Raw genomic sequence first — 25,942 nt, 5'->3', positions numbered from 1 at the left:
ACCCAGCTCCCTGGTGACCCTTAATTGGTACCCCAGGCTTTCCTGTCCCTCCTCCTTTCCCTTCCTCCCCCAGCACGTGTTTCTCACCTGTACATCTGCTAAACCTCTACTCCCGGCATCCCAGCCGCTGCTGGGAACCAGTGGCAGTAACCCAGATTTACCCCCTAAATCAAGGAAGCAGCCACCCCCCTGGCTTGGACCAGTGTCCTGAGGATGTCCCTGTTCCATCCCCGGCATCAGGCTGTGTGGAGGGAGGGGGTTGTGGCTGTGGGGCTAAGCACAGGGTTTGGGGACCAGTAAGGGCTTCAGTGCATAGGGGCTGGGAAGTTCTGGGAGGGTTTTTAGGTGGGTACTTGCTGGGATGGCTCAGGATGTGGGAGAGATGGCTGCTGCTGTTTCCTCCTCTCCCTGTGGCAGACACCACTGGACTGGGCACATTTAGACCTCCAGGTGCTGGTCCCAGAGGTGAGCCATGTACCTGCATGACCAGAGTAAGAGCATGGCTGTGGGACACAGCATGGCCTGGGTTATCATCCTGTCCCGGGTTTGCTGCTTTGCCCTGTCTTAGCACAGGGCTTGGCATAAGTCTTGGGGGGTGTTTAGGGCTGCCCCACAGCACTGCAAGTGTTTTGAGCGTGGCTGGTACCTGCAGGCTGCATGTCCTCCTCCTGCCAGGTCATCTCACTCATGGGCATGTCGGATAAATGGATCTTCTTCCTGCTGCTCTGGGAATGAAATGAGACCATCCCCCAAAGGACCATGACTCCCTGCAGGTCTCCCCCACTGTGGCCCTGTCACCAAGGTCTCTGCAGATGCCCAGCACACCTGCACTAAGGTGAAGGCGATGCCCCAATCACAACATGGTGAAACTGAGTCTAAGCAAGACATGGGAGCTCTTGAGCAGGTGCCTGCCCTGGGAAAAGCTGAATGCTGGCAGGCTGGGAAGGGCTTGTGGCTGGGGGAGAGGGCATGGTACTTTCAGGGAGCGCCAGAGGCTCATGTAGAGGGAGGAGGCAGGAGCTGGAGCATCCTGTGTGGGAGGATGAGGCGCCTCGGCTCTCCCTCACCCAAGACAGCCAGGCTGGGGTTGGGCATGGCAGGCCCAGCAGTGTAGGTGCCTGCAGGGCTCTCCCAGCCCTGCTCCTCTGTCCTGGTCCCCATGGGACCCCTCCTGAGGTGGGGCTAGCCAGCCAGGACCTGTGCCTTTAAGTCCTTGGAGCTCTTGTTGCCAGCCATGGCTTAGTGGGGTCCCCATCCTTTCAACTGGCTGTTCGGCAAATTAAGAGCTTGCTATTAGGCTGCTAATTAAAGGCACTTCATTAGCAGCAGGGGAGGCAGCTCCTGGCCGCAGCAAAATTGGATTCCTCTGAGCTGCCGTGAGTCAAGTCTCTCCTCTCTGGGGCTGGGGGCTGTGCCCCTCCGTGTCCAGGGAAGGCGGCTGCCCTGAGCCGTGGCCGTGTGCGTACCAGCCCTCCCACCCGAATCGCAGAGGATGGAGCACGACTGCCCCACACATCTGACAGGGTGGGAGAGGGGCTGGGGGGTGACAGGGGTGGTGGGTGATGTGGGGCTGCGCCTTCGCCCCCAGCCTCGGGGGTGATGCAGGGATGCTGCCCTGCTTACGGTCCCCTCAGCCGCTCCCGTTTGGAGGGGACATGCTGGGGCTCAACGGTGGCAGAGCATCACATGGGTGGTCCCGCTGTCCCCTGGCCGGGCCATGGCCCCTCAATGGGCCGGGCGGCCCGGAGGTGCCCGTCTGCCTTTGCCCTTGGCCCCGGGGAGGGGGCGCGGCCCCCCCGACTCCTCCTCCGGCCGCTCGGACGCCTCCAATGAGCCCCGGGGGCACCCAGGCTGCCTGCCCTGCCTTCCCTTCCCTTCCCTTCCCTTTCCTTTCCTTCCCTTCCCTTCCCTTCCCTCTCTCCCTCCTTCTTCCATCTAAAAATGGGAGAGACGAGTCAGGCCGCCAGACCGGGGCTGCCTTCCTCCCCTACTCCTCCTCCTCTCTGCCCCCGCTCCGGCTGCAGCCTCGCCCAGACGGTCGGGAAAGGGACCCCGCAGCCTGGCGGGGACATCACTGGGGTGAGCTCCCTGCAGGCTTGGGGGGCTGCCCCATCCCCGCTCCCCGTCTGCTCCACGGTGTCCGCTCCCCGCATCCCCCCTCCCCAGCCCCTGGCCTGACACCCCCCACCCTTTCCCGGCTCGGCATTCCTGATGGGATTAGCAGGGATTTGCTGTGCGTGAGCCGGGAGCTACTGGGTGCTACGGATCCGGCTACTGTGCTGGGGGAGCTGGGGGAGGGCCGGGTTCTGGGTGCTGGGACGCAGGGCTGCGCCCGGGGGAGCAGGCGCACCTGCACCTCGCCACAGCCCTGTCGCTGTGGGGCCGTGGGACGCTTATTGCTGCAGGGGAGACAGTCGGGTGCAGCACCCAGGGGTGCTTCTGTGGCTGGGGGGCTGCCCTGAATGCGTCTTGGGTCCTGCTGGGTGCCCCGATCTCAGGGTGAGCTGGTCTCAAGCCCCCCGTTCTGGTCGGGGCTTCAGGGTGTCCCTCCCCAACCATCGGCTCCCCGCAGAGAGGTTCCCCCCCGCAGCCGGAGCAGGTGACAAAGGTGCTGGTGGGGGCGAGGGTTTGGGGCCTGGGTGCATGTGGTATTTGGGGAGGGCTGGGACCTGCTGCGGGGAACTGCACCTTTCAGTGGCACCGGGCCTCCCAGTGCTGCCAGCGGGGGGCAGCTCGCAGCAGTGCCTTTCGGGTGCCCCCGTCTATGGGAGGGGACCGGTGTCTCTCCCTGTTCTCCCTGCCCCTTTCTGCCCACTGCCCCTTCCCAGCCCCGGAGCAGGGGTGCCTGGGACAGGCAGCCGGGACAAGCAGCCTGAGCTGGGCCGCTGCCAGCTCCATGAGACCAGCCATGGGGAAACCCAGCTGGGCGAGGTGCTGGGCAGTGGCATGAAGTGGTGCTCAGCACAGGGCTCTCTCTCACGTTGGGGTCTTTGCTCTGGGCCAGGGACACCCCTACTAGAAAAGGGTCAGTGACCCAGCGCAGCTCATACCATGTGTGACCTTGGCCCTGGGTTCTGCCAGGCAGGGCTGTGCTCATCTCTCCTCTCTCCCAGCACCTCACCTTCCCCCTGCTGTTGGTGACCTTCCTGGTGTCCTTTGGCTCCTCCATGCTCTATGGCTACAACCTGGCCGTGGTGAACTCACCAGCAGTGGTAAGGGACGAGCAGCCCCTGTGGGAGCAGGGGGAGGGCTCTGCGTCCCTCCCTGGGAGGGTGGTGGGATCGCTACCCAGCAGCACCACAGCAAAATGTTGGTGCTTCCCTTGGGCAGTCACCCATGGAGAGCAGTCTGAGGAGAGGGATGGCGAGGGAGGGATATGGGAGCCTGTGCTCATGTACTCCCCCAAACTGGTCCCCCCTGGAAGGCAGGGGTTAGGGAAAGCTGCCCACAACCTCCTTGTTCCAGCTCCAGCTCTGCTTGTGGCATCTCTAACTTGTCCTAAAACCCCTCTGGTGCTGAGCCTGGCTCAGCAACTAGACCAGCACATCCCAGTCATCCCCAGTCACATCCTGCCCTGCATCTGCACTGCTGTTAAACCCATGGCATTGTCCCTATGGGACCCGTCTTCCCTTCTCTCCCAACACATTTGGTGACTGTGTGTTTCTCTGCTCTGCAGTACATAAAGGCTTTCTACAACACAACGTGGTCCCGACGGTACGGGCATGGGCTAGCCTCCGGCCCCCTGACCCTCCTCTACTCCCTGACTGTCTCCATCTTTGCCCTGGGTGGGCTGGTGGGCTCCTTGCTGGTGGGGCTGCTGGTGGAGCGGTACGGCAGGTAAGGGGGTGGCATGGGACTGGGTGATTGAGAGATGGGATAGGGCTGGAGGGGCTGCCCTGCTCCTTGTGCCCTGTTAGGAATGGCACGCTGAGCCGCAGCACTCTCCTCGTCCTTCTGGCCGGCGGCTTCTTGGGCTTCAGCCAGGAGCTGGGGTCCCCCGAGATGGTGATCATTGGCCGCTCCATCACAGGGCTCCACTCAGGTAGGTGCTGCCTGGGCTGTGGGGCTGTGCACAGCCCCTTCCTCATGGCTCGGTCCCCTACAGCCCATTCCCAGGGGACTGGAGAAGTCTTAATATTCCCCATAGCCACAGGCTCTGCAGTGGAGGTCTCCATGGGACAGATGGGGCCACCTCCCTGGCCTTGGGGTCCCCGCTGCAGATGGTGCTGGGCATGGGAGGAGGTGCACCAAGGGTCGTCTGGGCACCCTTCTCCTGGCTGCCTCTCCCATCCTGGTCACTCCTGTGTCCCCCCCCCAGGTATCTGTCTCAGTGTGGTGCCCCTCTACCTGGGAGAAATTGCCCCCAAGAACCTGAGGGGTTTCCTAGGCCTCGTGCCCAGCATCTTCATCTGTCTGGGCGTTTTCTTCGCGCAGGTCCTGGGCCTCCCGGAGCTGCTGGGCAAGGTAAGCACAATGTCCAAGCCCATGTGCACTGGACCCTGCTCTGCCCTCCCTGTGATACATCCCATTTTGACTCCTCTCAGGACAGGTTCTGGCCTCTTTTCTTCTCGGTGGTGGTTGTTCCCGCCTCCCTTCAACTCCTGCTGCTACACTGCTTCCCTGAGAGCCCACGGTACCTCCTGATAGAGAGAAACGATGTCTGCGGGGCCACTGAGGGTAAGGGGGTGTCTTGGGGTGGGGACTGGCTCTGGGAGGTGCTGGGTGCTGGTCCAACATCTCCCAAGACCAAGGTGCATCCTCACCGCATCCTTCCACACCCAGACCTGACAGCCCACCATAGTCCTTATTGTTCAGCCCTTCTTTCCTACCCAGTTGCACTATTGCATTTCCAGGGTCCCCATCACCATTGTGTCAGGCATCTCCTTGGTTCCTATGGATGCTCAGCCCCAGTGGGTCAGGGAGGTCCCCTGGGGAGGCTGAGCCAGGGCAGAGCCAAGCCCCTGCCTTGTGCAATACCTATGAGCATCCACTCTGCGATGGGGAGATGCGTGCCTGTGATCCCCACTCTCCCCACAGCGCTGCGCCGGTTCCTGGGGACACCAGATGTGCAAGACATGATCAAGGAGATGAAGGAGGAGCAGCAGTCGCTTTCCTCCATGGAGATGGTATCTGTCTGGCAGCTGCTGCGGGACCGCTCCATCCGCTGGCAAACCCTCTCGGTAGTGGTGATGAACGCCAGCATGCAGCTTTCGGGGATTGATGCCGTAAGCCCTGTGGGGTCCTCACCCTGAGACCTGGCTCTGTGGAAGCTGAGCTGAGACCTGGCAACTCATTTCATCTGGTGCCCCATGGCTCCATCCCCGTGGCTCACGCTAAGTCCCCTCCTTGGCAGATCTGGTTTTACACCAACACCATCTTCGAGAAGTCCGGGATCCCTGTATCCCAGATCCCCTACACCACCGTGGGCACTGGCGCCATTGAAGTTGTTGCTGGGATAATAGGGGTGAGTGATGGATGGACAGACAGATGCAGCCCCTCAGTGCCAGAGCCTTGTTGCCAGCTCCCAGCACCATCAAACAGAGGGGCTGGAGGGACCCCAAATGCTGTCCATGCCACAGCACAGCCTCTTTGCTGGGGGACAGAGGGTTTGGCAGGGAAATGGGGTGGGGAGGTTGGATGAGAGTGGCTCAATTTCTGGGGTCACATCTAGGTCGAGTGGGAGAATTTTGGGGTAAGTGGGTAGCAGGGAGGTTGGGGGTAGATGCCAGGCAAGGAGCAGGTTGGAGGTGATGGAGGGGTCTAAGTGGTTCCTTCTGGCTCCCAATTTCATTGTCGCTCTGTTTGCAGAGCCACATGTCCCCATCTGCCCCTCCAGCCAAGTGCTGGCCTGGCCCCCAGGCTAGCAGCCCCAGCCCAGCCAGTCAGGCCTCATTTAGCTGGAGAGTTAGCACTGGGCAAGGCAGATTTATGGCCCTCGTCCCATCTGCGAGTGTCACCCGGGGCCAGCCTGAGCCACCCGGCACTAAATCCGCTCCCTGACAATTAGAGAGATGGATGGGGATGGTTGCTCCCAGAAAACTGGGACTGAGTGGGGGGCTGCTCCCCTCTCCCCATACCTCAAGCCACAGTAGAGTGGGGACCACAGTCACCCCCCCCACCCCTCCAAAGGGTGCCCCCTTCTTCCCTTCTCCCCTGCCCTGGCCGTGGGGCCACCACAGCCCCCGGCAGCTGCCTGGTTTGCAGCCGGATTGCTCGGGAGCAGCCCCGCAAACGGCCCCCGACGGACGTGACGAGATTGGTTATAAAATTACAGGCATTTGTTCTGCTGTCAATACCCTGCCTGCTCCAGCCGCCGCCACACCACCTGCCCGCACCCTGCCTCCTCTGCCCGCTGCCCCGCAAACACTCCATGCCCAGCCCAGCACTTCCACTTGGTACTGGTGCAAATGCAGCCATGGGGCTGCCCCAGCCAGACCTGACCCTGCACCCTAACAGGTCTCTGTGGGACCCTGCTGCTGCCTGGTGCATGCTCACCCCAGGACCCCAGAGTCCTAACTCTGCCTGTGCCCCAGCCTAAACCATGGAGCTCCAAGCTGGGGCTGCCCCCAACCCCCAGACGCCACCGGTAGCATCCTTCCACCTGCAGCTAGATATGGGGTTCAGGGGTGACCCCGTCCTGGTGGGGAGCTCCCCACCACCCTGTCAGTCTTTGCTCTCCCTTGGCAGTGCTTAACCATCGAGAAGCTGGGCCGGCGGCCCCTCATCATCATGGGCTTCTGCACCATGGGCATCTGCTTGGCTGGCATCACCGTCTCCCTGCTGCTGCAGGTAGGGTCTGGCCACCACCGCAACTCTGGGCCACTGACACAGCGAGGGCTGGAGCCCTGCATGCATTAATGAGGGCTGGGTGATGAAGGGGTGGGTATCACCCCAGTGGAGGGAGTATTCATGGAAATGAGGGGTGAGACAGCTCTTTCCAAGCAATATTTTCCCTTCAAAGTTCAAGAGAATGAAAATTCAGAGCAAAGATCAACAACAACAAAAAAAACAAATACGTGGGAGAAAAGTCCTGCTGCTTCTGGTGGCTTTTCAACAGAAGCAGTTGTCCCCAAGGAGGCAGCTGTGAAATGTCAGGGGAGATGGAGATGTATGCAGAGTCCACTGTCCCGGCAGCATTCCCCAGCCCTGTGTCCCCTTGCAGACCACCCTGCCCTGGATGTGCTATGTCAGTGTCGCCTGCGTGGTTGGCATCATCGCTGGCTTCTGCATGGGACCAGGTGGGTCTGGGGCTGGTGGGGCAGGAATGGGGACCTGGGGGGAGAGTGGGGAGCAATGGAGTTTGCAGGCAGGTGGCAGGACGGTGCTCTGGCCCCTTCCCTGCAGCCAGGTCCTGGTTTATCATGCTGCACCCTGCAAGCGAGACCCCACCACCAGCCCCACCAGTCCCACACATCCTCAGGGCATGCTCCACCTTGTCCCTGCTCCTGGGCCAAGTGGGGACAAAGCCCTGGTATCCTTCTCCAGACCTCTCTGGAGGTGCCACACAGTCCCATGACAGTGCAGCTGGCAAGCAGCATCCTACCCTCAACCAAGCGCGGGCACAAGAGTGGGCTCAAATAACGAGGAATGAAACCTGGACTGGTTTACCCAGTTGATGTATTAGCAGAGCTTTTAACAGATCTATAATTCATCCTCAGCCTAGACTTTATTCACTGTAATTACATCTTTAATTAGGATTTTAATGGCTCATTGTTCACAAACAATGATGAATAGGAGTTTTAAAACAAAAAAATATATATCTCTATTCTGGGTGAGCTGTGAGTAAGAGTCCGTCAGGGGCTCCACTCCTCCCTCACTTGTTAGTACTTTTTTTTGGTTTATATTTTCCCTTGGAGCATCTTTTATAAAGCGGTCCCAGTCAGGCCTGTCCTGGGCAGTGGGACCCTGAGCACGTCACCATGTCAAATACAGTCCCCTGCCAGATCCCCATGCGGCCTTGGATCCTGCCCTCCAGCAATGGGACAGTCCTGGGAGCCAGGGCTGCCAGCTCAGTGACACATAGCAGGAGGGGCTGAGTAATTCCAGGAGATGTAGCCACAACCTGTGTCCATTTCTTAGTAATCAGGTTGGCTTGAGCAATCATCCTCAGTCATTCTGGGATTTAGTTCACTGTACCTGGGAGAAGCCAGTTGGAAAATGGCATTTCTGTGTCCTGTGGGAAATTCTGATGAGCGGAAATGTGGTTGCTTCTTTCCTGCCTAAATCAGCCACAGCGTCCGAGCTAATGGATAGAAGGAAATTTTCTCAACCATTTTGATCGGGGAAGTTGGGAATTGCATTATGGAGGGTGCCAGGATTATGTTTCTCTATGCTTGTAGTCTATGTGAAATTGACTATATCAGCATTTAGGCAAATTATTGTAAAATGAGGATCCAGATGACATGTTCCACCTTGATATTGACTCTGAAACTTTTCAGTCAAGTAACTTGTGAAATTGGCTTCAGCACCCAGCAAAGTGCAACTGTGCTATGTCGGGGGGACGTCACCCACCCACCGAGACAGATCCCAAAGGGACACAATGGGCAGGACACTGGTCCACCCACCCCCATGCGCCCCAACTCCTCCACCCCTCCCAACACCACCACTTTGACCCGTGGGTCTTGCTGGGCGCCACAGGCCTGAGATGGGCAGGACCTGTTGACCCCAGGGGTACCTGAGGCAGTCTGTCCCCTGTACCCTCAGCCTGTCCCCTCCCTCCACAGCAGGCATCCCCTTCCTGATGACAGCTGAACTCTTCACGCAGTCACACCGCCCAGCCGCCTACATCATAGGGGGGTCCCTCAACTGGCTCTGCAACTTCACTGTCGGCTTCGTCTTCCCCTTCTTGCAGGTACTGGTCTGGAGGGGTCATGGGAGGAGGAGGGGATGGACAGAGCCCTGCTGCTTCTGCAGGGTGGGGTGCCAAGCCAGGCTTAACCCAAAGGATGCCTGTGCTCCTGGCTCAGCTGAGTGCTGGCTGGAGCCAGCCCAGGTAGGGGTGACAGGAGGGGATGCTGCCTCATGCAGTGCCCAGCTTGGGGGTGCCTGGCTCTCTGCCCCGTCCCTGCTCTCTCATTGCCCCAGATGTCAGCTGGTGCCTTTTGCTACCTGGTTTTCTGTGCCATCTGCCTGCTGGTGGCCCTGTATGTCTACCTCGTCATCCCTGAAACCAAGAACAAAACCTTCATGGAGATCAGCCACATCTTTGCCACCCGCCGCTCTTTCCTTTCCGTCCCAGCCCATCCCATTGCAATGATGAAGCTCAACAGCTACGGGGCCTTGGAGAGCAGCTCCCTGGAGCACTTGGGCTCCAGCCTGCCCTGACCTGCTCCTCGCCTCCCACTGTGGGACCCCCACCCCGGGTGGGCTGTGGGGGATGGAGGTGGCAGAGGAGGCTCAAGTTGGGGAAGGAAGTGAAGGCCAGTTTGCCTGGACTCGATCAGCTCTGCATCTCCCAGGACATCTCACCACAGTGCAGCCTGAGGACAGGATGAGCTCTGGTGATGTGCCAGGGCTGCACCCACCACTGCACATTACCTCCATGCTGGAAGAGATGCCCTTCCATAGGCAGGGGCACGTCCTGGGGCCAGGGGGTTCACATCACTCCTGGGCACATGGACTTGCCAAGAGCTGCCTGCACAGGGTGTTAATAAAAAGTGTTGCCTCCAGACCTAGCATCTGGCAAATGCAACCTGAGATGGCAGTGAGCTGGAGCATGCTGGCATGGGTAGGTGTTTCCCCAGTGCTGGAGAGCAGCAGGATGGGATGGGGACTTGTCCCCTTCCCTGCTGTGCCTGGCTGGGAAGCTCAGAGTCACCCCACATTTCCTAGGATGGCTGGGCAGGGTGGCTTCCAGGCTCTTGCATCTCACCCCACATTGGTCATGCGAACACAGGCTGAGTTGCAGAAAGGCCATGGAGCAGCTCAGAGCTGGGGGTGACCAGCCAGCCTCCATGCTGGCAGCTCCTTGCTGACCAGCCCTGCATGCTGGCCCTGCAGAGAATGCTCCCATGGGACCCCTGCACCCTCCCAAACTCCACTGAGGACAAAGGGATCCTGAGTGCACCCCCTTGCTGCATGCCGTGAATTGCTGTGACTCTGGGCTGCTCTCCAGGCATGACCTTTCTCATGTCTCTGCCCTGGATCCTGTGGTGGGGCCTACCCTGTTTCCTGGGACTGCCATGGGTGCAGCACTTGCAAGGCCCAGGACCCTCACAGAAGCTCCCACAAGCACCATGAGGTCAGGGACTCCCAGGCCAGCGGTCCCTTGAGGAGCTGCCATGTGCAGGGAAACTGCAATGTTTTGTTCTGGTTAGAGGTAAGAGCTGGACAGTGAGGAGGGCTGCATGGCCAAAACCCTCTGGTCCCAACACAGACGTGATTTAATTTGTTGCAGATAATTTAGCCCTCTTTTTTCCCATTCCCTGCTCTGATGGGCCCACAGCTTGCACATTTGGTGCTCATGGTCACTTGATGGTGTGCAGGGCTCCAGCCCTTGAGAAGAGCTCACCCTTTCTGCATCACTTGGCAAAGCCTTGGGGTGCCTCCAGGGGTAGGTGCTGGGCCCATGGGGACAGGGACTGGGCCATACTGGGTTCCCCAGCGCCTGGTCCGAGTCCCTCCATCCTCAGCAGCCACCTTGGGGCTCTTCTGCACCTCGAGCTGTTTAAGGGACGTTAGTCAAAGCAGGGGTCATGGCTCCACAGCATCAGCCACTTCCTATTCCATCTCCCTCCCGACTCGGCTGCTCTCGGCAGCAGAACAGAGCGGTAAATATGTGCAGCATTACATATGTATAATGGAGTGTAAATAACCCCAAAAAGTGCATTGTAAATAGACTCCAAGTTTATCCTTTATTAATGAGGCACTGAGTGCCCTGCTGTTTTAGAGCAGCGAGACTTTCATAATATCAAAACCTAAATTACACTTGTGTCTCTCATTCCCAGCAAACGACAGCATCATTTCAGGCCTCTTTGCCACTTGTATTTATTTATTCTGGTATTTATTTATCTCTCCCACCCAGCGTGTGGGGCAGCTTGGATGTGGGAGACAATGGCCCCCCTGGGAGCAGCCCCCCCATCCCAGGGTCCTGGCATGGCCAAGGAGCCAGAGTGTTGCCTTATAGCCCAGGACTGCTCTGTGCTGGCTGGTGAGATGGGGCAGACCTGGGAAACATGGGGATGGGACCCATTTCTGCCAGAGCTTCAGATACCACCAGAGTCAGGAGTCTCCTCTTTCCAAGGAATGGAGGTCACTGGCAAAATCCTGTGGTGCCTTTTGGGTGTATTTGCTCTCACGGACCCTCGTGGAGTTACCGTGCCAAGGGACACATCCCTCTTCCTTCCATCAGGACCTGGAAGGGTGAGAGTGAAGAAACTCTATGCTCATGGGACACTAGCTTCTCATCAGCTTTTTCTTTAGGCTATTGAGGCAGCATCTCCAGGGCTGTCAGTCCAAGCTGGGTCCCCACCATGGGTCTGGTACTCTTGCAAAAGCAAAATTTAGGCTTTCCCTTTGCTTGCCCTGCCCAGGGAGGCATTTCCAGCCACTCTACTTCTTGGGAAGGGTATGGCTGGGTGGGCTCCAAGCATCTTCCCCATGTCCAAAGCAGGTCTCTGGATTCAGGCCCCCAAAAGCACTGATTCTGCTTGATGAGGGTAAGGCTGTATCCTCTAGCAGTGTCCAAACAGACCCTTTAGATTGGAGAAATCTTTAGATTGGAGAAAGTCCAAAGAAGAGTCCAAGAAATTACTTTGGTGCCTGGAAATGCTCCTGATCCTCTTAATATTTGCAGAAACAAAGATGAAGGTGACTTTCTCCAAACACGTAAGTGCTTTCTTGATGTACCCAAAGATAAAGGGTGGGTGAGTTTAAGCATTGAGGTATACACGTGGAGGGCTGGAGCTCATCCCAGCCAAACTGGAATGGGAAAGAAAGCCCTGGTTTGAACTCTCCAGATACTTTGAAATGGGTTCCTCAAGGAAATAACAATGGCCCATCATCTCAGATCCTGCAGAGAAGCTCTCCTGGAGGGTGCCTGACTCAGGGTGGATGGTCACAGCCTGAGTGGGAGCTGATGAAAGCTTGCTGGACACACATGTTTGTCCCTGTGCCAGCACCAGTGGCCGGTGAGGCAGCAAGTGTCCCCAGGCCATGGCCAGACAAGCAGAGGAGCATTCACACCCTGCCAGTGCTCACAGTCACGGAATCACAGAATTCCGGGATCACAGGTTGGAGTCCCTGTGGCTCCTGTAAGGATGGGCTCCTAGGGGATGGATCCTGCTAATGATGGGGACCCACTAAGCCTCTGTGGCTGAAACCTTCCTTCACTGGTTTCACCAGATGCCCTAACAGCAAACTGACACTATCACCTCAACAGGGGTGCCTTCGCTCCCCCAAAATCTCACCTGACTGCAGAGGCTCCGTCAGGGATGAATTTTGAGCAGTGTGCAGTTCCTGCGTGCTCAGACCAGGGCGAAAACCCTGCTACTGCCTATTTCCACGTGGAGAAAGGGGAGCTGGAGCAGCACCCCTCCGCCCTGCAGAGATGGGTGTAGGATTGGTCCCTGCCTCTTGTCTTGCCAATGGAGGAGAGGCTTTGGAGTTGAGAAGCTCTGCAAGGCACTTTGGTGCTTGATGGTACCCAAAGCTGCACCGCAGCCTCGTGCCCTGGCCCTGGGGACCACAAAGCAACTTGTAATGCTGTGATGGAGGGCTGAGCCCCCAGCACAACCCTCCTGGGCCTGGCTGGCACTGTTGGCACCTTTGGTCCAGCCAGGTTCATGTACAGTTTCCTTGGCTGCACTTCGAGCAAAGCAGGCACAGGGCGAGGATGTTGGACAAGGGGGGCACTGCCCGGGGTGATGTCAGTTTGCAGACAGCCCCTTTGTCTGCAGCCTGGGCCCAGGACACATTTGAGGTGGTTGGGGGGGGTGATTTACACACACCCCCCCACCGCAGGCCCCAGCAGCTTGGGGCTGTTTAAAGCAGTGCAAAGCTGGCAGAGGAGCCAGTGTGGCGTGGGGCTCTGTCATCAGCCTTCTCCAGTTTCTCCTCAGGAGCAGGGGACCTGGCTGTGGGGCTGCACAGTGGTGAGGACATGGTACATCTGGCACGGCACGTCATGGGGAGCAGCCCAGGCTGACGGGCAGCCAAGCCTCTGCCAAAGGTCAACATCAGTGCTCACAGAGGGTCTGAGACTGCAGGATGGGATCCCCGTCATCTCCCAGTGCTCACACCAAGAAAGTCCACGCCCCTCCCCAGTCACAGCCTTGTGTGCAAACATGCCTTCAGTAAAAGAATGGAGGGGGCAAAAGAGGGGGACCCTCTTCCCTTTGGATAGGTTTGTCCTGCACCACACCTCTGCCCTCCCCAGTGCCCCCAGGCAGGGGTTAAAGAGGCCCTGGCTGCACTCTGGGGTTGGCAAAGCTTCAGGTGATGGGCAGGAGCTGCCCCCAGGGTTTGGGAGGCAGACCTAGAAAAGGAGAGAAAAAGGCAGCAAAGGAGTAGGACATGGCAAATGATGGAGCAAGGAGCTGGGACCAGCCCCTCTCCACCACTGGCCCAGTCAGCCCTGGACCCACAGACACTCACGGTAATAACTGCCAGGAGAGAAGTGACCTGGAGGGCAAAGGCTGCATCCCTGAAATTAGGAAACGCCCCAGATGGTGAAACACCCTCTCCAGTTTTGTCATAGAATGGGAGGCTCTTGGCACAGTCCCAGGGCATCTTCTGCCTAGGAAGGGTGATTTCAGCAAGAAATGGGTCCTCTTGGTGCCTTCTCCTGTTTCTTCTTTGCATGGTGGTGGCAGAGGTCCACCAGGACAAGGGCACAGTGGTGGCGGTGTGCTCCTTCCAGATGCCACAGCCCCATGCACACCCTCAGGCTGCAGGAAACCTGGCTTACTCCTGGCTGAAAGCTGTCCTGCAGCAGGGTCTCCCTGGGGCTGAGCCCGCAGCTCCCATCTCCTAAAAGTGCAGAGCCAGCTCCAGCCGAGCCTGCAGTTCACACAGACTCTGGTCAAGTGCCTTTTTGCAGGAAAAAACATAAAATGAGTGGTTTTTTACTGTGCTCTGGGTAATGGTCACTCAGCTGAAACTCAGCATTTTGGAGGAGTGGAGAGCAGTGATTTGTTTCTTTTAAAAGCCTAAAATATTTCTGTGGCATCAAACAGACTCCCGCATCCTCTTTAAAAAAAAAAAAAAGATTAACAATTTATTGGGGGGGGGGGGGAAGTGATTGTTACCCTGTTGAAAAAAATAATAATTCTGTATTATTGCCGGCAAGTCCATGTCCGGCAGTCTGTGGGAGCAAATCTTGGCAGCAGGTGCAGGGTGCTGGGGCTGGTCTGGGTGCGGGTGCCCAGTGTTGGGGTGGCCGAGGCGCGGGTGCCCAGTGGAGGGTATGCACCAGCAGATGGCACTCCCAGAATTTATTGCTACAGCAAGCTGCCTCTCAGAGAGCAGTCATGTAGGAGATGTCCTATTATATGGGCAGTTGACTTTAATAGTCATTGTGTGCTTAAAGCACAGCAAAACAACAGTGGGGGAAAAAAAAATCCCCACTCCACTTGGATGGCCCTTTTCCCCCCAGCCCTGCTAGTCTATTTGTACAGTAAATTAAAAATATGAATCACTTCTCTCTACTGCCTCCCCAAACACTCATCCTGTCAGCCTCTGTGTTGTCTTCATTTGTATTACCTTAATTTAATGTTAATTATGTTCTTCATTTACAAAGAACAAGCATTTACACTCCCTGTCTGGGGATTTTCCACGCTCACAGTCTCCACAGACTGGCAGGCGAAGGGGAGCAGCGGAGGCAGTGGTGCTGGGGAGGGGGCTGTTAGCACAACCGCGGGAACAGGGGGAGCGGGGATGCCACCCCCTGAACAAACCAGTAATGATGAGCGCTATTGCCTTTCGATTTATGAAACCGTATCGCTGCCTGTGCTTAAATCCCCTCTAATAAATCCTTTTTAAAAGGTCCTCAGCCAATGGAGGGCAGTGATTTATGGCAAGGAGCTGGGGTGGAGGGAGGGTTTGGTGGCAGGGTTTGCTGCTGGGCGGGGCTGGGGACCCGGCCGGGGATGTCACGGGGCTGGGAGCCTGGCCACTGCCCAGCAGCCCTGAGAAAACTTCCCAGACACCTTATCCCTGACATCTGCAGACTTGTGGGATGCTGTCGGTGATGAGATGACCCATAACCACAGTGTGGATGAGGACCTCAGATTCTTGCTCTGTGCCTCAGTTTCCCCATCAGCACCTGGACGTGATTACCCCCCTCCCACCTCTCCCCATTCCAGAAACTCCCAGCCTGGGTGACAGTCCCAGGCACTGGCTAGGGAGCCAACTTTTGGGTGCACTAATAGAAATGATTCTGTGTGTATATATGAGTTTGTGCGTCCATGGGCACACACATAATGGGCCCAGGTCTCTAAAAAAGCTATACGCACCCCTCTCCCCACCAAAACCTGACTCTCCCCAGCACAGAGCCTGTGTCTGGAACAAGCAAGGATGGAAAAGAAGAAGAAAAAAAAGAAAAGCAATGAAAGAACGCACTGGGAGCCTTCCTGGTGGAGCTGGCAGGAGATACATGCAGCCCCCTTCACAGCCTGCCCCTGCCCATCCTCTGATGGGCAGACGAGGGGATAAAGGCTCTGTGCCCTCCTTCTGCACTATGCAGGGTTTGAGTGCTGCCCACAGCTCCCTGCTCACTGCCAGTACTGGGTCCTCTGGCCCCATGTCCAGCCGCATGTTGGGGGGACTTCTCCCAGGGGACCTGCGGATTGGATTTGGGCAGAGCAAGAAGCATTTTGGACCTCATTTCTGGACCCCACCCCAGGCTGCGTCAGAGCCCCTGGAGTCATATTTTGCCATACAAATCAGGGCTGCACCAGGACAGCGCGGGAGCTGGGATGGCAGTGGGCAGAGGTGGCTGAGAGACAGGCACCCCAAAACCCTCCTAAACACCCCAAAAGCTAATTATAAAAACAAACAAACAAAAATAACCAACCAAAAAAAAAACCCTACTGCCCACAATCCTTCCCATCACCACCACCTGTTTCCGTGGCAACAGCCAAATATTATGGGGTGAGGGACTGAGCCTCCTTGCCGCTGAGCTGGCCCCAGGGCCTGGGGCAGGTCTCTTTGCTGGCTGCTTATGGGGCAGGTGGGTCACAAGTTTGGCCCTCCAGCTTTCTCCCACCTCTCGCAGTGGGTTGGCACCCTCCTGGGATGCCCACACGCCCAGCTTGCAGCTGCAGAGCCCTGTCCCAAAACTTTGTCTGTGGGGTGCTCAGCCCCCCTCTGCCTTGAGCCCAGCCAGTGGCAAGCCCACTGCGGGGTCACCTTCCCCTCTACTCCCCCTCCTGCTGCCATGCAGGGCTGAGGCCACTCACTTCATGACACGAGTGGCTCAAATACGCCCCATAGGACAAACCACCCCCGGGTGCAAGATGCGGAAGGATGACCATCTCCGTCATACTCCACTGGCCGTGCCTCTGCCCTCCCTACGTGCTCCCGTGCGCTGTCCCTTATTAACAATGACCTTTCCACCACGCTCGCCGATGATTCCCCAGTCCCAAATATCTTTTAAATGGGTTTCAGGAGCTGATGCGCGCTCTGTTAAAAGGCCACTGCATCACACCGCGCCGCCCCGCGTCCCCCCGCGCCTCAGCCTCCCCATCCCCACCCAGCGCCACCCGCGCACACACTCGCACTAACATTTTAATTAATGACAACGGCTTTTTTACTTTTTTTTTTCTCCCCTCATAAGCACTTTAATGTGTGTTCGCAGCCCGGCTGATCCCCACAGCCATGGAAATATTAGGTTGACGGATGTGGTCTGTCGCCAGTGCTCCCTCAACGGGTCTGCCTGTCAGCTCGCCGATGATGACATTAACACGGGAAGAAAGTGATGACAAATGCCCGTTATCAGGGAACGAGGCCTGTGACAAATCGCACGGCGCCTCGCGAGCAGCCCCATTACGCTGTAATAAAAAAAGATGGATGGCTCAGCGCACCGGGGCCCCGCGCTAATGCGATTTCGCCTGGTCTCTCCGGGTTCTAATTAAGGCAGAAAACGAAGAACGAACAGGAGTCCCCAGTGCCCGATCCCCTCCCAGCCCCCGCCTCAAACACCCTGCAGTGACGGGTGCTCGCCCTCCGGGACGGTGCCCCCCAGCCAACCCGGTGTCTCAGCCCCTTGGGAGATGGGATCTGGTGGGGGTGCAGAGAGATGAGAAGTACAGGTGAGGGGGGGGTTGTGGTAGAGGTGGGGGCTGGGGGTACCCCGCCAACCTGTGCCTGCCCGTCCCACCTCTGCTGGGTGGGCTCAAGGCTCCTCCATCCAGGGTGAATGGAGGAGGGGGGGGACACAGCCACCGTCAAGCACGTCACTCACAGACAAATGTCACCTCCACCATCTGCTGCAGCGTGCAAGGCGGGGGGGAGCCCTGCGTGGCGGAGAGGGGCTGGGACAGCGTCACCCCAGGAGAAGGCTCAGTCACTGCAGAGCAGGGATGTCGACATGGGTCACCAGGTCCTGTGGGGACAGAGAGGGGTGGCCATCAGGGGGTTGAACAATGCATGAGGGTTCCCTGGGATGCTCATGGGAAGCAGTGACTTGTACCCCACAGGGCAACACGGAGCAGCCATCTCCTGCTGGGGGTTATGGTTGGGTCCAGAGTGTGTTTTTATCTTGTGCCAGGCAGTCTGTAGGCTCCAAGTCTCCATCTCTTTTGCTTTGCTGCGTGCATCCCCACAACGCTGGGCAGGACAGAGCAGGCGAGGGGAGTGGGTGGCACAGGGACCTGCCAGGGGATGTCATTGTCCTTGGGCAATGGAGAAGGAGGCTCAGATGAAGGCTGCTCACTGCCCGGGCACCGCATTGTGCTGCTCTGACTGTGCTTTTGAAAGTTCTTTTTCTTTTCAGTGTAGAGCTGGATCGCTTCTGGAGGCATTTGTAAGTGATCCCTGTCATGTCCTGGGGGATTTATTCGTCCTTTCAGGGAGTTCTTTAAAGCTCCTCCTTATTTACAGCCCTGTACTCAGCACTGGTGAGGCCACACCTCAACCACTGTGTTTAGTTTTGGGCCCCTCACTACAAGAAGGACATTGAGGTGCTGGAGCGTGTCCAGAGAAGGGCAACAGAGCTGAGGAAGGGTCTGGAGAGCAGGTCTGATGAGGAGCTCCTGAGGGAGCTGGGGTGGTTTAGTCTGGAGAAGAGGAGGCTGAGGGGAGACCTTACTGCTCTCTGCAGCTACCAGAAAGGACGTTGTAGCAAGGTGGGCTCAGTCTCTTCTCCCAAGTAACAAGCAATAGAATGAGAGAAAATGGCCTCAAGCTGCACCAGAGGAGGTTTAGACTGGCTATTAGGAAATATTACTTCACTGAAAGGGTTGTCAAGATTGGAACAGGCTGCCCAGAGAGGTGGTTGAGGGTCCCTCCCTGGAGGTATTTAAAAGACATTTGGATGTGGTGCTTATGGACATGGTTTGGTGGTGGACTGGCAATGTTAGTTTTATAGTTGGACTCAAAGATCTTAAGGGTCTTTTCCAACCTAAACAATTCTGCATGATTCTGTGTGATTTACAGCTCCCCCTGCCCCTTCCACCTGCTCAGAGCTTCAAAGGGGGTTTGACAAACTTGAAATATTGCTGGAGCAACACTGATCCCACATGGCAACTGTTTTCAGTGGGAGTATCCCAGCTCTTTAGTAAAAGCTGCTAATCTGGAGCTGGACTCACCTATCTGTAACTCACCAACTTCAGCATCTAATTTTACATTTGTTTAGAGTGAGAGCTGAGCAATGTCCTCCAACAGCTTCTTCTGAATTAAGCTCTCAGCCTCTGATGCTGTCTAGCAGCATAGATTTAACCAGATCTCCTGAAGCCAGCAGGAAAAAGAAGTGCAGAGGCTGTGGAAATGTGTTCAAACAAATCACCTTTGCTGAGAGCTGGCTGGGAATGCACCGAGCTTGTGCTTCCGCAGCGCGTTCAGACCACAGGCTGCGCTTCCCCAGCTGGGCTGAGCTTTGGATGCTGCACCCAGATCTGTCAGTGGCCAACGCTCAAGGCTGGTACAAGCCACAAGCTGCTGTTGCCTGAATCCAGCTTAGCCCTAAGAAGGACCCTGAAGAAAAAAAACCCCAAACAATCATTCCCATAACGTTGCAACAACCTGCAATGGCGATTGTGTGAAGGATGCGATAAATATCTTGGGGAGGGGTTGCTGGCAAGGATGTGAGCTTTCACTGCAGTCTTACAAAGCTAATGCTCCTTGGATGAGAAATTGGGAGCAGAAATGTGTGTTATCAGTTGGAAAGCATAACAAGTGTCAATCTGGACACCAGTGGACCCCTCAGTTTACAGGCAGCAACAGGAAGCCTCATGGGACCACAGCTGACATTTTGCATTTGCAGGATGGTCAGGGAGTGCCAGGAAAGGCTCACAGAGCCCTGCGTGTCTGGCTGAGGGGACGGCAGCCAGTACACCCCAGCCCTTGGCAATATAGCACACTGAAAATGACCCCTTCCCACCACAGGCAAGCAGGCAGATACTGCTCTCTGGGCGAAAGCCCTAAAGTCTTACTTGGATATGTTTTGCCACCTCCTCATCCTCTCCCAGCAGAGAGGAAAGGCAGGGTGTCAGCAAGGATGCATCAGATACACCACAGCAACCTGAAATCTGGGCAAGCCCAGTGGCGTTTGCCTTCACTCAACAGCAGTACAAACATTTGTCAAAAACATGACCCTGGCTCTGTCTTGGAGGCAATGTTAGGCAAGAGGTTTGTGCAGACATCTTGTGGGAATGCAGGTTTCACCCCTGGGACTATCTCTCAGCCTCAGGGCCCTGCACTGCCCCTGGGATCATATGTGCCCTCCTGTCGGTGTTCTGAGCCAAACCACCACGTGCTTCATAGAAAATACACTGTAGATAGAGCTCCTCCTGGCCAAATAAAGCCAAATCAGGAGAATCAGCAGACTGGGCAAGCAGGGGGCTCCTGCAGTGCAGCCAAGGGGTGGGAGCCCTCCAAGCCACAGGGCCATGGTTGGGTTTGTTCCCAGTTTCTCCTCCACTGCCTGGGCAAAGCTGGGCTCCTGTCAGAGTGGGGGAACCCCACCCTGGGGAGCACCAACGACATCAGCGCCACCTCTGGGGGACACACAGGTCCTGCCCAAGCACAGGACAGCGAGGGAATCACTGTGTTGTGCAAACAATCCCACAGGGCTTCAGGAGTCAGAGACCTTGCTTCTTCTTGTGCCCTTGTCATTTTTTTTAAAAGTTCTCCTCTATAACTCAAGAGTGGGGAGCTCTCAGTGTGCAGCCAGGAGCATGGCAGGTGTTTTTTATAGCGTCCCCAAGGGCTCCTCCCAACCCACTCAGGCCACCTAGATTGGCAGGTGAGGCTGGCATCCTCCCAGGACAGGGAGCAGCTGCTTGGTGGGTACACAAATATCAAGGTTTACAGCTGTGCTGAGGCCCCACCTCAGCAGTTGCTGCAGGCAAGGATTGAGGTGGCAGCTGAAATAGGTGTCCCCAAAGCTCAGGTTCCATTGTCTGGCCATGTTGCTGGGTTGGTTATTCAGTCCAGCCAGGAAAGGAAACAGAACTTATTGCCAAAACACCTGGAGAGCGTGTTTTAATGGGGCTGAGTGACACAGGGCCCATGTGCACTGGGGGGTTTGTGTGGGGGCTAGGACCTGGAAGGACATGTGTCCCAAGAGAGTGGGCAGAAGGAGTGCAACCCCCACAGGAGATTTCTGCACCCTAGAGCTCATGGAACATGGAGGCAGGGGCAACAGACTAAGGGGGATTCTTCAGGCCACCGACTGTGGCATCGCACTCTGCTGTACTTGTGCCAGGTCCTCCTGGTCCCTCGTCCCAGCAAGGCTGGGCTGGGCAGGGCAGGGGCTGGGCTCAGAATCCTGGTCCCCTCCTTGTCTCTGCTGTTAACGCTCATGAAGCCATCAGTCCATGAGTGCCTCAGTTTCCCCTCAGCAAGGAGCCACTCTCCAGGCTTGATGCTGCTGACCCAGGACCCCCAGCTGCGGGTAAAACAGGAGGCGAGCATGGTCAGGGAGAGCCCTCAGGAGGGGACACAGGGACAGGGTAGAGTGGGACAGGCTGGCAGCTATATCTGCTCCAGCCTTGCTGCCCCTGGCTCTGGATAGCTGTGCCATTGCAACTGGCCACCCCCTTCCCTGCATCCCGCCTCCCCAGTCCCCTACCAGCCACTTCACTTTCACTGTAGCTCTGCTGACCTGCCATTAGTTATAATGCCTGAGCCAAAGTAGGAGGTCAGTGCAGGCTGGCCCAGACATAAATCAGCTCCCTGTAGGCAAGGAGGCTGGGGGACAGCAGTGATGGGCATCCGCCACGTGCTGAAGGACCCACCTCTGCCCTGGGATGCTGCCTAGGGATGGAGGCCTTATGCCACATCACATCCAGCCAGGCTCCCCGGGGTCCATGCTGACCCCCCCAGCAGGTCCACAGGCTGACGGGAAGCGCTGTGCCACCCGCCCCGGCCGGTTACGGGGTGGACAAGGGATCCAGCCAGAGGGAAATTGCATGGCCCCACAAAATGAAGCAGGGAGGCTGAGCCCCTAAAAGCCTTGAGGGGGCCTGGAGGAGCAGCACAGAGGTGTTCACAGCAGAGTTGGGCGCCCATCGGGGTGAAGTGCCTGGAGCGGGGTCAGAGGGGTGCCACCACGGGGCTGAGGGGATGGTCTGCAGGCTTGGGGGCACCCCCGGCTGCCCGGCTGGGTGGAGGGGGGTATGCCCCAACACGGGGCCGGCTGAGCTGCCCGCTCGAGGGGTCCCGAGCAGAGGCCCCGGCTGCCTGCAGCCCGCCCATTGCTGCCCATACCCAGTCCTCCAGCTCCCTCTGCTGCCTGCGAGGATGGCGGCTGCCCGAGCCCACCGCGTCGGGGCTGGACCGGCAGGGAGCAGCTTCGCAGCCGCCCAGGGACCCCAGTAAGGTCTTCACCCTCGGGCGTCAGGGTGGCTGCGCCTGCATCCCCACCACCTCGGTCTGCTGCCCCGGAGAAGGCGTGTCGGCAAGGGATGCTCCCAGCACGCTGCGGGGGACATGGGGCACCCAGCCCCGAGCAGCCCCCGGTGTGGCTGGGGAGCCTGGGTGGGTGGCTGCAGACCCCGGAGACCCCAAGGAGGGACAGAATGTGGTGAGAGCTCAACCTCAGAACTGGACACCCGAGACTCCACACAGGGACTGAAGCTTTGAAGTCCAAGCGTTTGTAAACTGCACCCTTTCAGCTTCTCTGGGTAGACAGAGGTGTCCACACACACACACACGCTGCGAGTGTCAGGTGTTGCAGAGCAGCCAGTCTATTTCTTTTTAAAACTTGACATAAGCAGGTAAATTATCCCCAAGTAACATATTTACCACAAGAGGGGAAATGTTGGCGCTGCTGCTGCCGCTGGAGCAGGAGTGCCTGCCTCCCATTCCCCACGGCAACAGGGAGCGAGTTATGGCCATGTTGGAGAGACAGCAAGTTTGTAAATGCTTCTCTTTGTGCTGTTTTCCAGCCCGACTAGAGCTCATTGATCACTGGGGACGGAGTAAAGCCAGCAAAGAGAAGCAGGAGTGGGAAAAGCGGAGGCACACAGATGGAGCCATGCACAGGGTTGCTGCATCCTCATGGCATGTACAGCCATGCCATGCCAGGAGCTGGGTGCATGCAGGGATGCTCAGAGCTGGCCTCCCCTGGGACCTCTCTGTCCTTCCCCCCCTTGGAAATCCCTGGTCGAGGACACAACCTGCATCTTTCGGCCCCTCAGACAAGCTGGTTTTCTTGGACTTGGACAGCATTTGCAAAAGGGTTTAAGTCAAGGACCCCATGGCACTACAGGGTGGAGGTCCCTGTGGCAGGGTGGTACAAGCAGGGAGCCTTATGGCACATATATTCAGTGTGAAACAAGGCTGGTTTGGGGAAAAGGACTGAGCCTTTATTTGGCCATGTCTCACAGCCACTAAATGCTACCAAGGCTCCTCAGGAACTACGATGCTGTTTGCATCCAGTGAAAATCAGGCTGTGCCCAAAGAGCAAACAGACTCAAGAAATGCAAGCAGGAAGGAAACTGAGGCACAGAGTGACACGGTAGCAAGAGAAGACATCCTGGGTTTGATCCAGGGCCTCAGTATTGGACCCTTTTACAACCTCAAGCGCTCACAGTAGCACAGCCAGTGTTGAGAGACTTATCCAGGCAATGTATAAAGTGCTTTGAGTGAATTTCCCTGTCCCCCAGAGACAGGCAAAGGAAAGGCCATTTGCCCAATGTCTGAGATGAACCTGAGCAGTCTGGGGACTTGCATCCCCCCTGCTGCAGCAGCTTTGCAGCAGCATCCCTGCCACTTGCACTTGCAGTGAACGTGAGGGAGGCATCTCAGCACCATGGGACAGTGTAGACATGGGGGTTGTGTTGGACACACACACCCCCACCGCCTCCCCAAAACCATTCCCAGGGAGGGGGGAATGAACAAAACACAACACGGCTACTCCAGACACAGGAGCTGCCCCATAAGACCTGGTGTGCTTTAGGCATGTGGTTGCTGCCCCCACTGCAAAGCCACCCACCCTCTCCCTGAGTCCTGCACAGAGCCAGGCTATATTACACAAAGGTTAGGGATGGCCAAGGGACTGCACCAGCTTGTGGCATTTTACCTGCAAGTCACAGGCAGGTTGTTACCCAAAAGCACAGGTACAGAAACTAAGGCAGGGAGGGCTGCTGGGACGCAGGGAACAGGGGAAGGTGGTGGTGAGCCTGTCCTGGATGCACCACTACTGCTAAGCCATGGGGAAGGTCACTTGTCTACCAAAAGTGAGGCTCCTGTGCAGACAACCACCCGCCACCCCCCATGGGATGGGGGTCAGCATCCCCCCATCTCACTGGGGGGAAGATCCTGGAGTCTCCAAGAGGGCACCAGCCCCAGGCTTTGCTCCTCCAGGCACAGGCTCACTCTGCCCGCCAGCCCCTGCTGTGGCCTCCACCAGGGGACATGGCACAGCATCCTGCCACACATCCATGTCACAGTCCCATCAAGGCAGCCCTGCCATCACCCAGGTGGATCTTCCTCCAGCCAGGGACCACCCGTGCTGGAAACAGAGACTGCAATACAGAGAGCACTGATGCCAGAACCTCGTTCATACCCTGCTGTGTCCCTTGCTCCTGCTGCCCACCTGCTGCCCAGGCAGAGCTCTCACTCTGCACCCCCAGCCCTGGGGACACCCCACAGGGTGCTCTGCCCCCCCCTCTAGGACACACACCCCACCCAGATGCACCCCTGCAGCCCTTCCCTCACACTCCATGCCGCGCCAACGTCGCCTGGTCATCAATAGCGCTTGGTTAATTAATTTGACAGGAACAGCAGGGACTGCACTTTGCATTTAGTGAACTTCTGAGAACTTCCAACCTCATCTTCATAATTGGCGTCATAAATTTGAGGAAAGAGAGAAATCAGCAAAGCCAGAGGAGCGTGGGAGGTGGGAGAGGCCCCACACGCGGGAGGGCGGGCAGGCGTGTGAGAAGTGACTCTATTTGGTGTCCTTATTTAATTTTATTGCACAGATCCATCTTCGCCCGCCCCCTCCCTGCCTAGCCCTCTCTCTCCTGCTCTCCCTGCTGGGTTCACCTAATCATGATAAATTCATATTCATTTCCCTGCCTGCTCCGGTGGGGGGAGCAGCTCCCTTACATTCATACAGCCCTGCTGCCATTAGCAAATATTTACTCATGAATACGAAGTGTCAGTGTTAGAAGCCAAACCTCCTGCTCTGCACCCCTTTCCCCCCGGCCTCAGCACCCTCCCAACCCTGCATGTGGACAAGCAGGGTGGCTAAGGATGGGTGTCCTCCCTGCAGGGTAGGGAGCAGGGTGGGAAGAGTTGCCTAATACTCAGCGCTGCAGCAACTTGGCTGAGGCGGCTTCTTCCTTTCACCCTGCGGGCAGCGAGAGATGCTTGATGTGGGGGCAGTAATTGCCTGAGCCCCAAGTCTGGACCCACCTTGGGGATGCAGGGTGGGGGGGGCCGAGGGGCTCTGCAGCAGGAGCTGAGCCTCTGTCCTGGCTCCCCAACTTTCCATTCAGTCTCTTAGTGCTGCTGCGTTTGAGTTTATTTTTAATTTTCAGGATGATCAGACTCACAGCTAGGGAGGGCAGGAAGGGGGTGTGCTGGGGAGGGGGAATAGCAAAGCGCCTTCCTGGGAAGCGGGAACCAGACAACACCTCATTAGAGATGCCTAAAACTGTCTTTGCTCACCCTGCCTGCACCGATCCTGGGGGGTCAGCACCCACCTCCTCCCAGGCACCCCAGGAGCCCCATCCCTTGTACCTTCTTCACAAGGTGGCATCCTGGTGTTTAGAAGGGGCAGAAGCTGTGCTGGGGTAAGGGGGTGGCCACATCCTGCCCTGCTGCAAGGGCAAAAGAGGGGTCTTAGAGGAGCACATGGGCTCAGGGGATGCCGGGCTGGAATTAACCTCTGGCTTGGGGTCTGCAAGCGACTGGGAGGATGGAGGGCAGGATTAGGGGCACAAGGAGGAGACTGTGTAGGGCCGCTTTGTCCCCTCCATGCAGGGCAGGAGGAACTGCTCAGTGCAGGGTGACACAGTGGGCAGCATGGTCCAGCTCCTCATGTTTCTCCCCTTGTACCAGGATGAGGGAGAAGCAGGAGCCTTCAGCATCCAGAACTGTCACCCCCAGCTGCTCTGGCGAGCCTGGTCGTGCTCCTTCACCTCCTGCCCCTTTGCATCTTCTGCAGCTGCCCCCAGGGGAGATGACCCCCGTCCATCCTTGGCCACAGGAGGGCCCTCTCCGCCCCCTCCAAAGGTCCTGGGCAGGGATTTGTGCGGTGGGAGGGGACAGACACCAGAGCCCTTCCCTCACAGAGCAGGGGGCTGGCAGGACTTCTCCCCCAGCAGCCTCC

The 25,942-nt window shown here is 57.4% G+C and overlaps 1 protein-coding gene across 2 annotated transcripts; it reads left to right on the top strand.

Moving 5' to 3' along the window:
* The first annotated feature begins 1,855 nt into the window (after nucleotides 1-1,855).
* Nucleotides 1,856-11,019, top strand: LOC142063700 (solute carrier family 2, facilitated glucose transporter member 9-like). 2 transcript variants are annotated; one of them, XM_075107716.1, is made up of 12 exons: nucleotides 1,856-2,079; nucleotides 3,114-3,212; nucleotides 3,677-3,837; nucleotides 3,981-4,042; nucleotides 4,319-4,464; nucleotides 4,545-4,677; nucleotides 5,038-5,225; nucleotides 5,354-5,464; nucleotides 6,688-6,789; nucleotides 7,163-7,238; nucleotides 8,724-8,851; nucleotides 9,085-11,019. In XM_075107716.1, the coding sequence occupies exons 1-12, from the start codon at nucleotides 1,942-1,944 to the stop codon at nucleotides 9,322-9,324; spliced, it is 1,584 nt and encodes a 527-aa protein (XP_074963817.1). In that variant the 5' UTR covers nucleotides 1,856-1,941; the 3' UTR covers nucleotides 9,325-11,019. The 2 variants fall into 2 exon arrangements, with proteins under 2 accessions (XP_074963817.1, XP_074963816.1); XM_075107715.1 differs by having other exon boundaries at nucleotides 3,918-4,042.
* The last annotated feature ends 14,923 nt before the right edge of the window (nucleotides 11,020-25,942 follow it).

The sequence above is a fragment of the Phalacrocorax aristotelis genome, chromosome 12 (assembly GCF_949628215.1).
Source record: "Phalacrocorax aristotelis chromosome 12, bGulAri2.1, whole genome shotgun sequence".
In the NCBI taxonomy this organism is placed as follows: Eukaryota; Metazoa; Chordata; class Aves; order Suliformes; family Phalacrocoracidae; genus Phalacrocorax; species Phalacrocorax aristotelis.
Note: the sequence above shows the minus strand (reverse complement) of the source record. Positions and strands in the feature narration are given on the sequence as shown.

What these genes read in the sequence shown, in the direction of transcription:
- LOC142063700 (XM_075107715.1), top strand. Translation starts at nt 1,942, where the DNA reads ATGGGAGAGACGAGTCAGGCCGCCAGACCGGGGCTGCCTTCCTCCCCT. An exon ending in TGGTGAACTCACCAGCAGTG is followed by an intron (nt 3,213 to 3,676) that starts GTAAGGGACGAG and finishes TCTGCTCTGCAG; the next exon opens with TACATAAAGGCTTTCTACAA. An exon ending in AGCTTTCGGGGATTGATGCC is followed by an intron (nt 5,226 to 5,353) that starts GTAAGCCCTGTG and finishes CCTCCTTGGCAG; the next exon opens with ATCTGGTTTTACACCAACAC.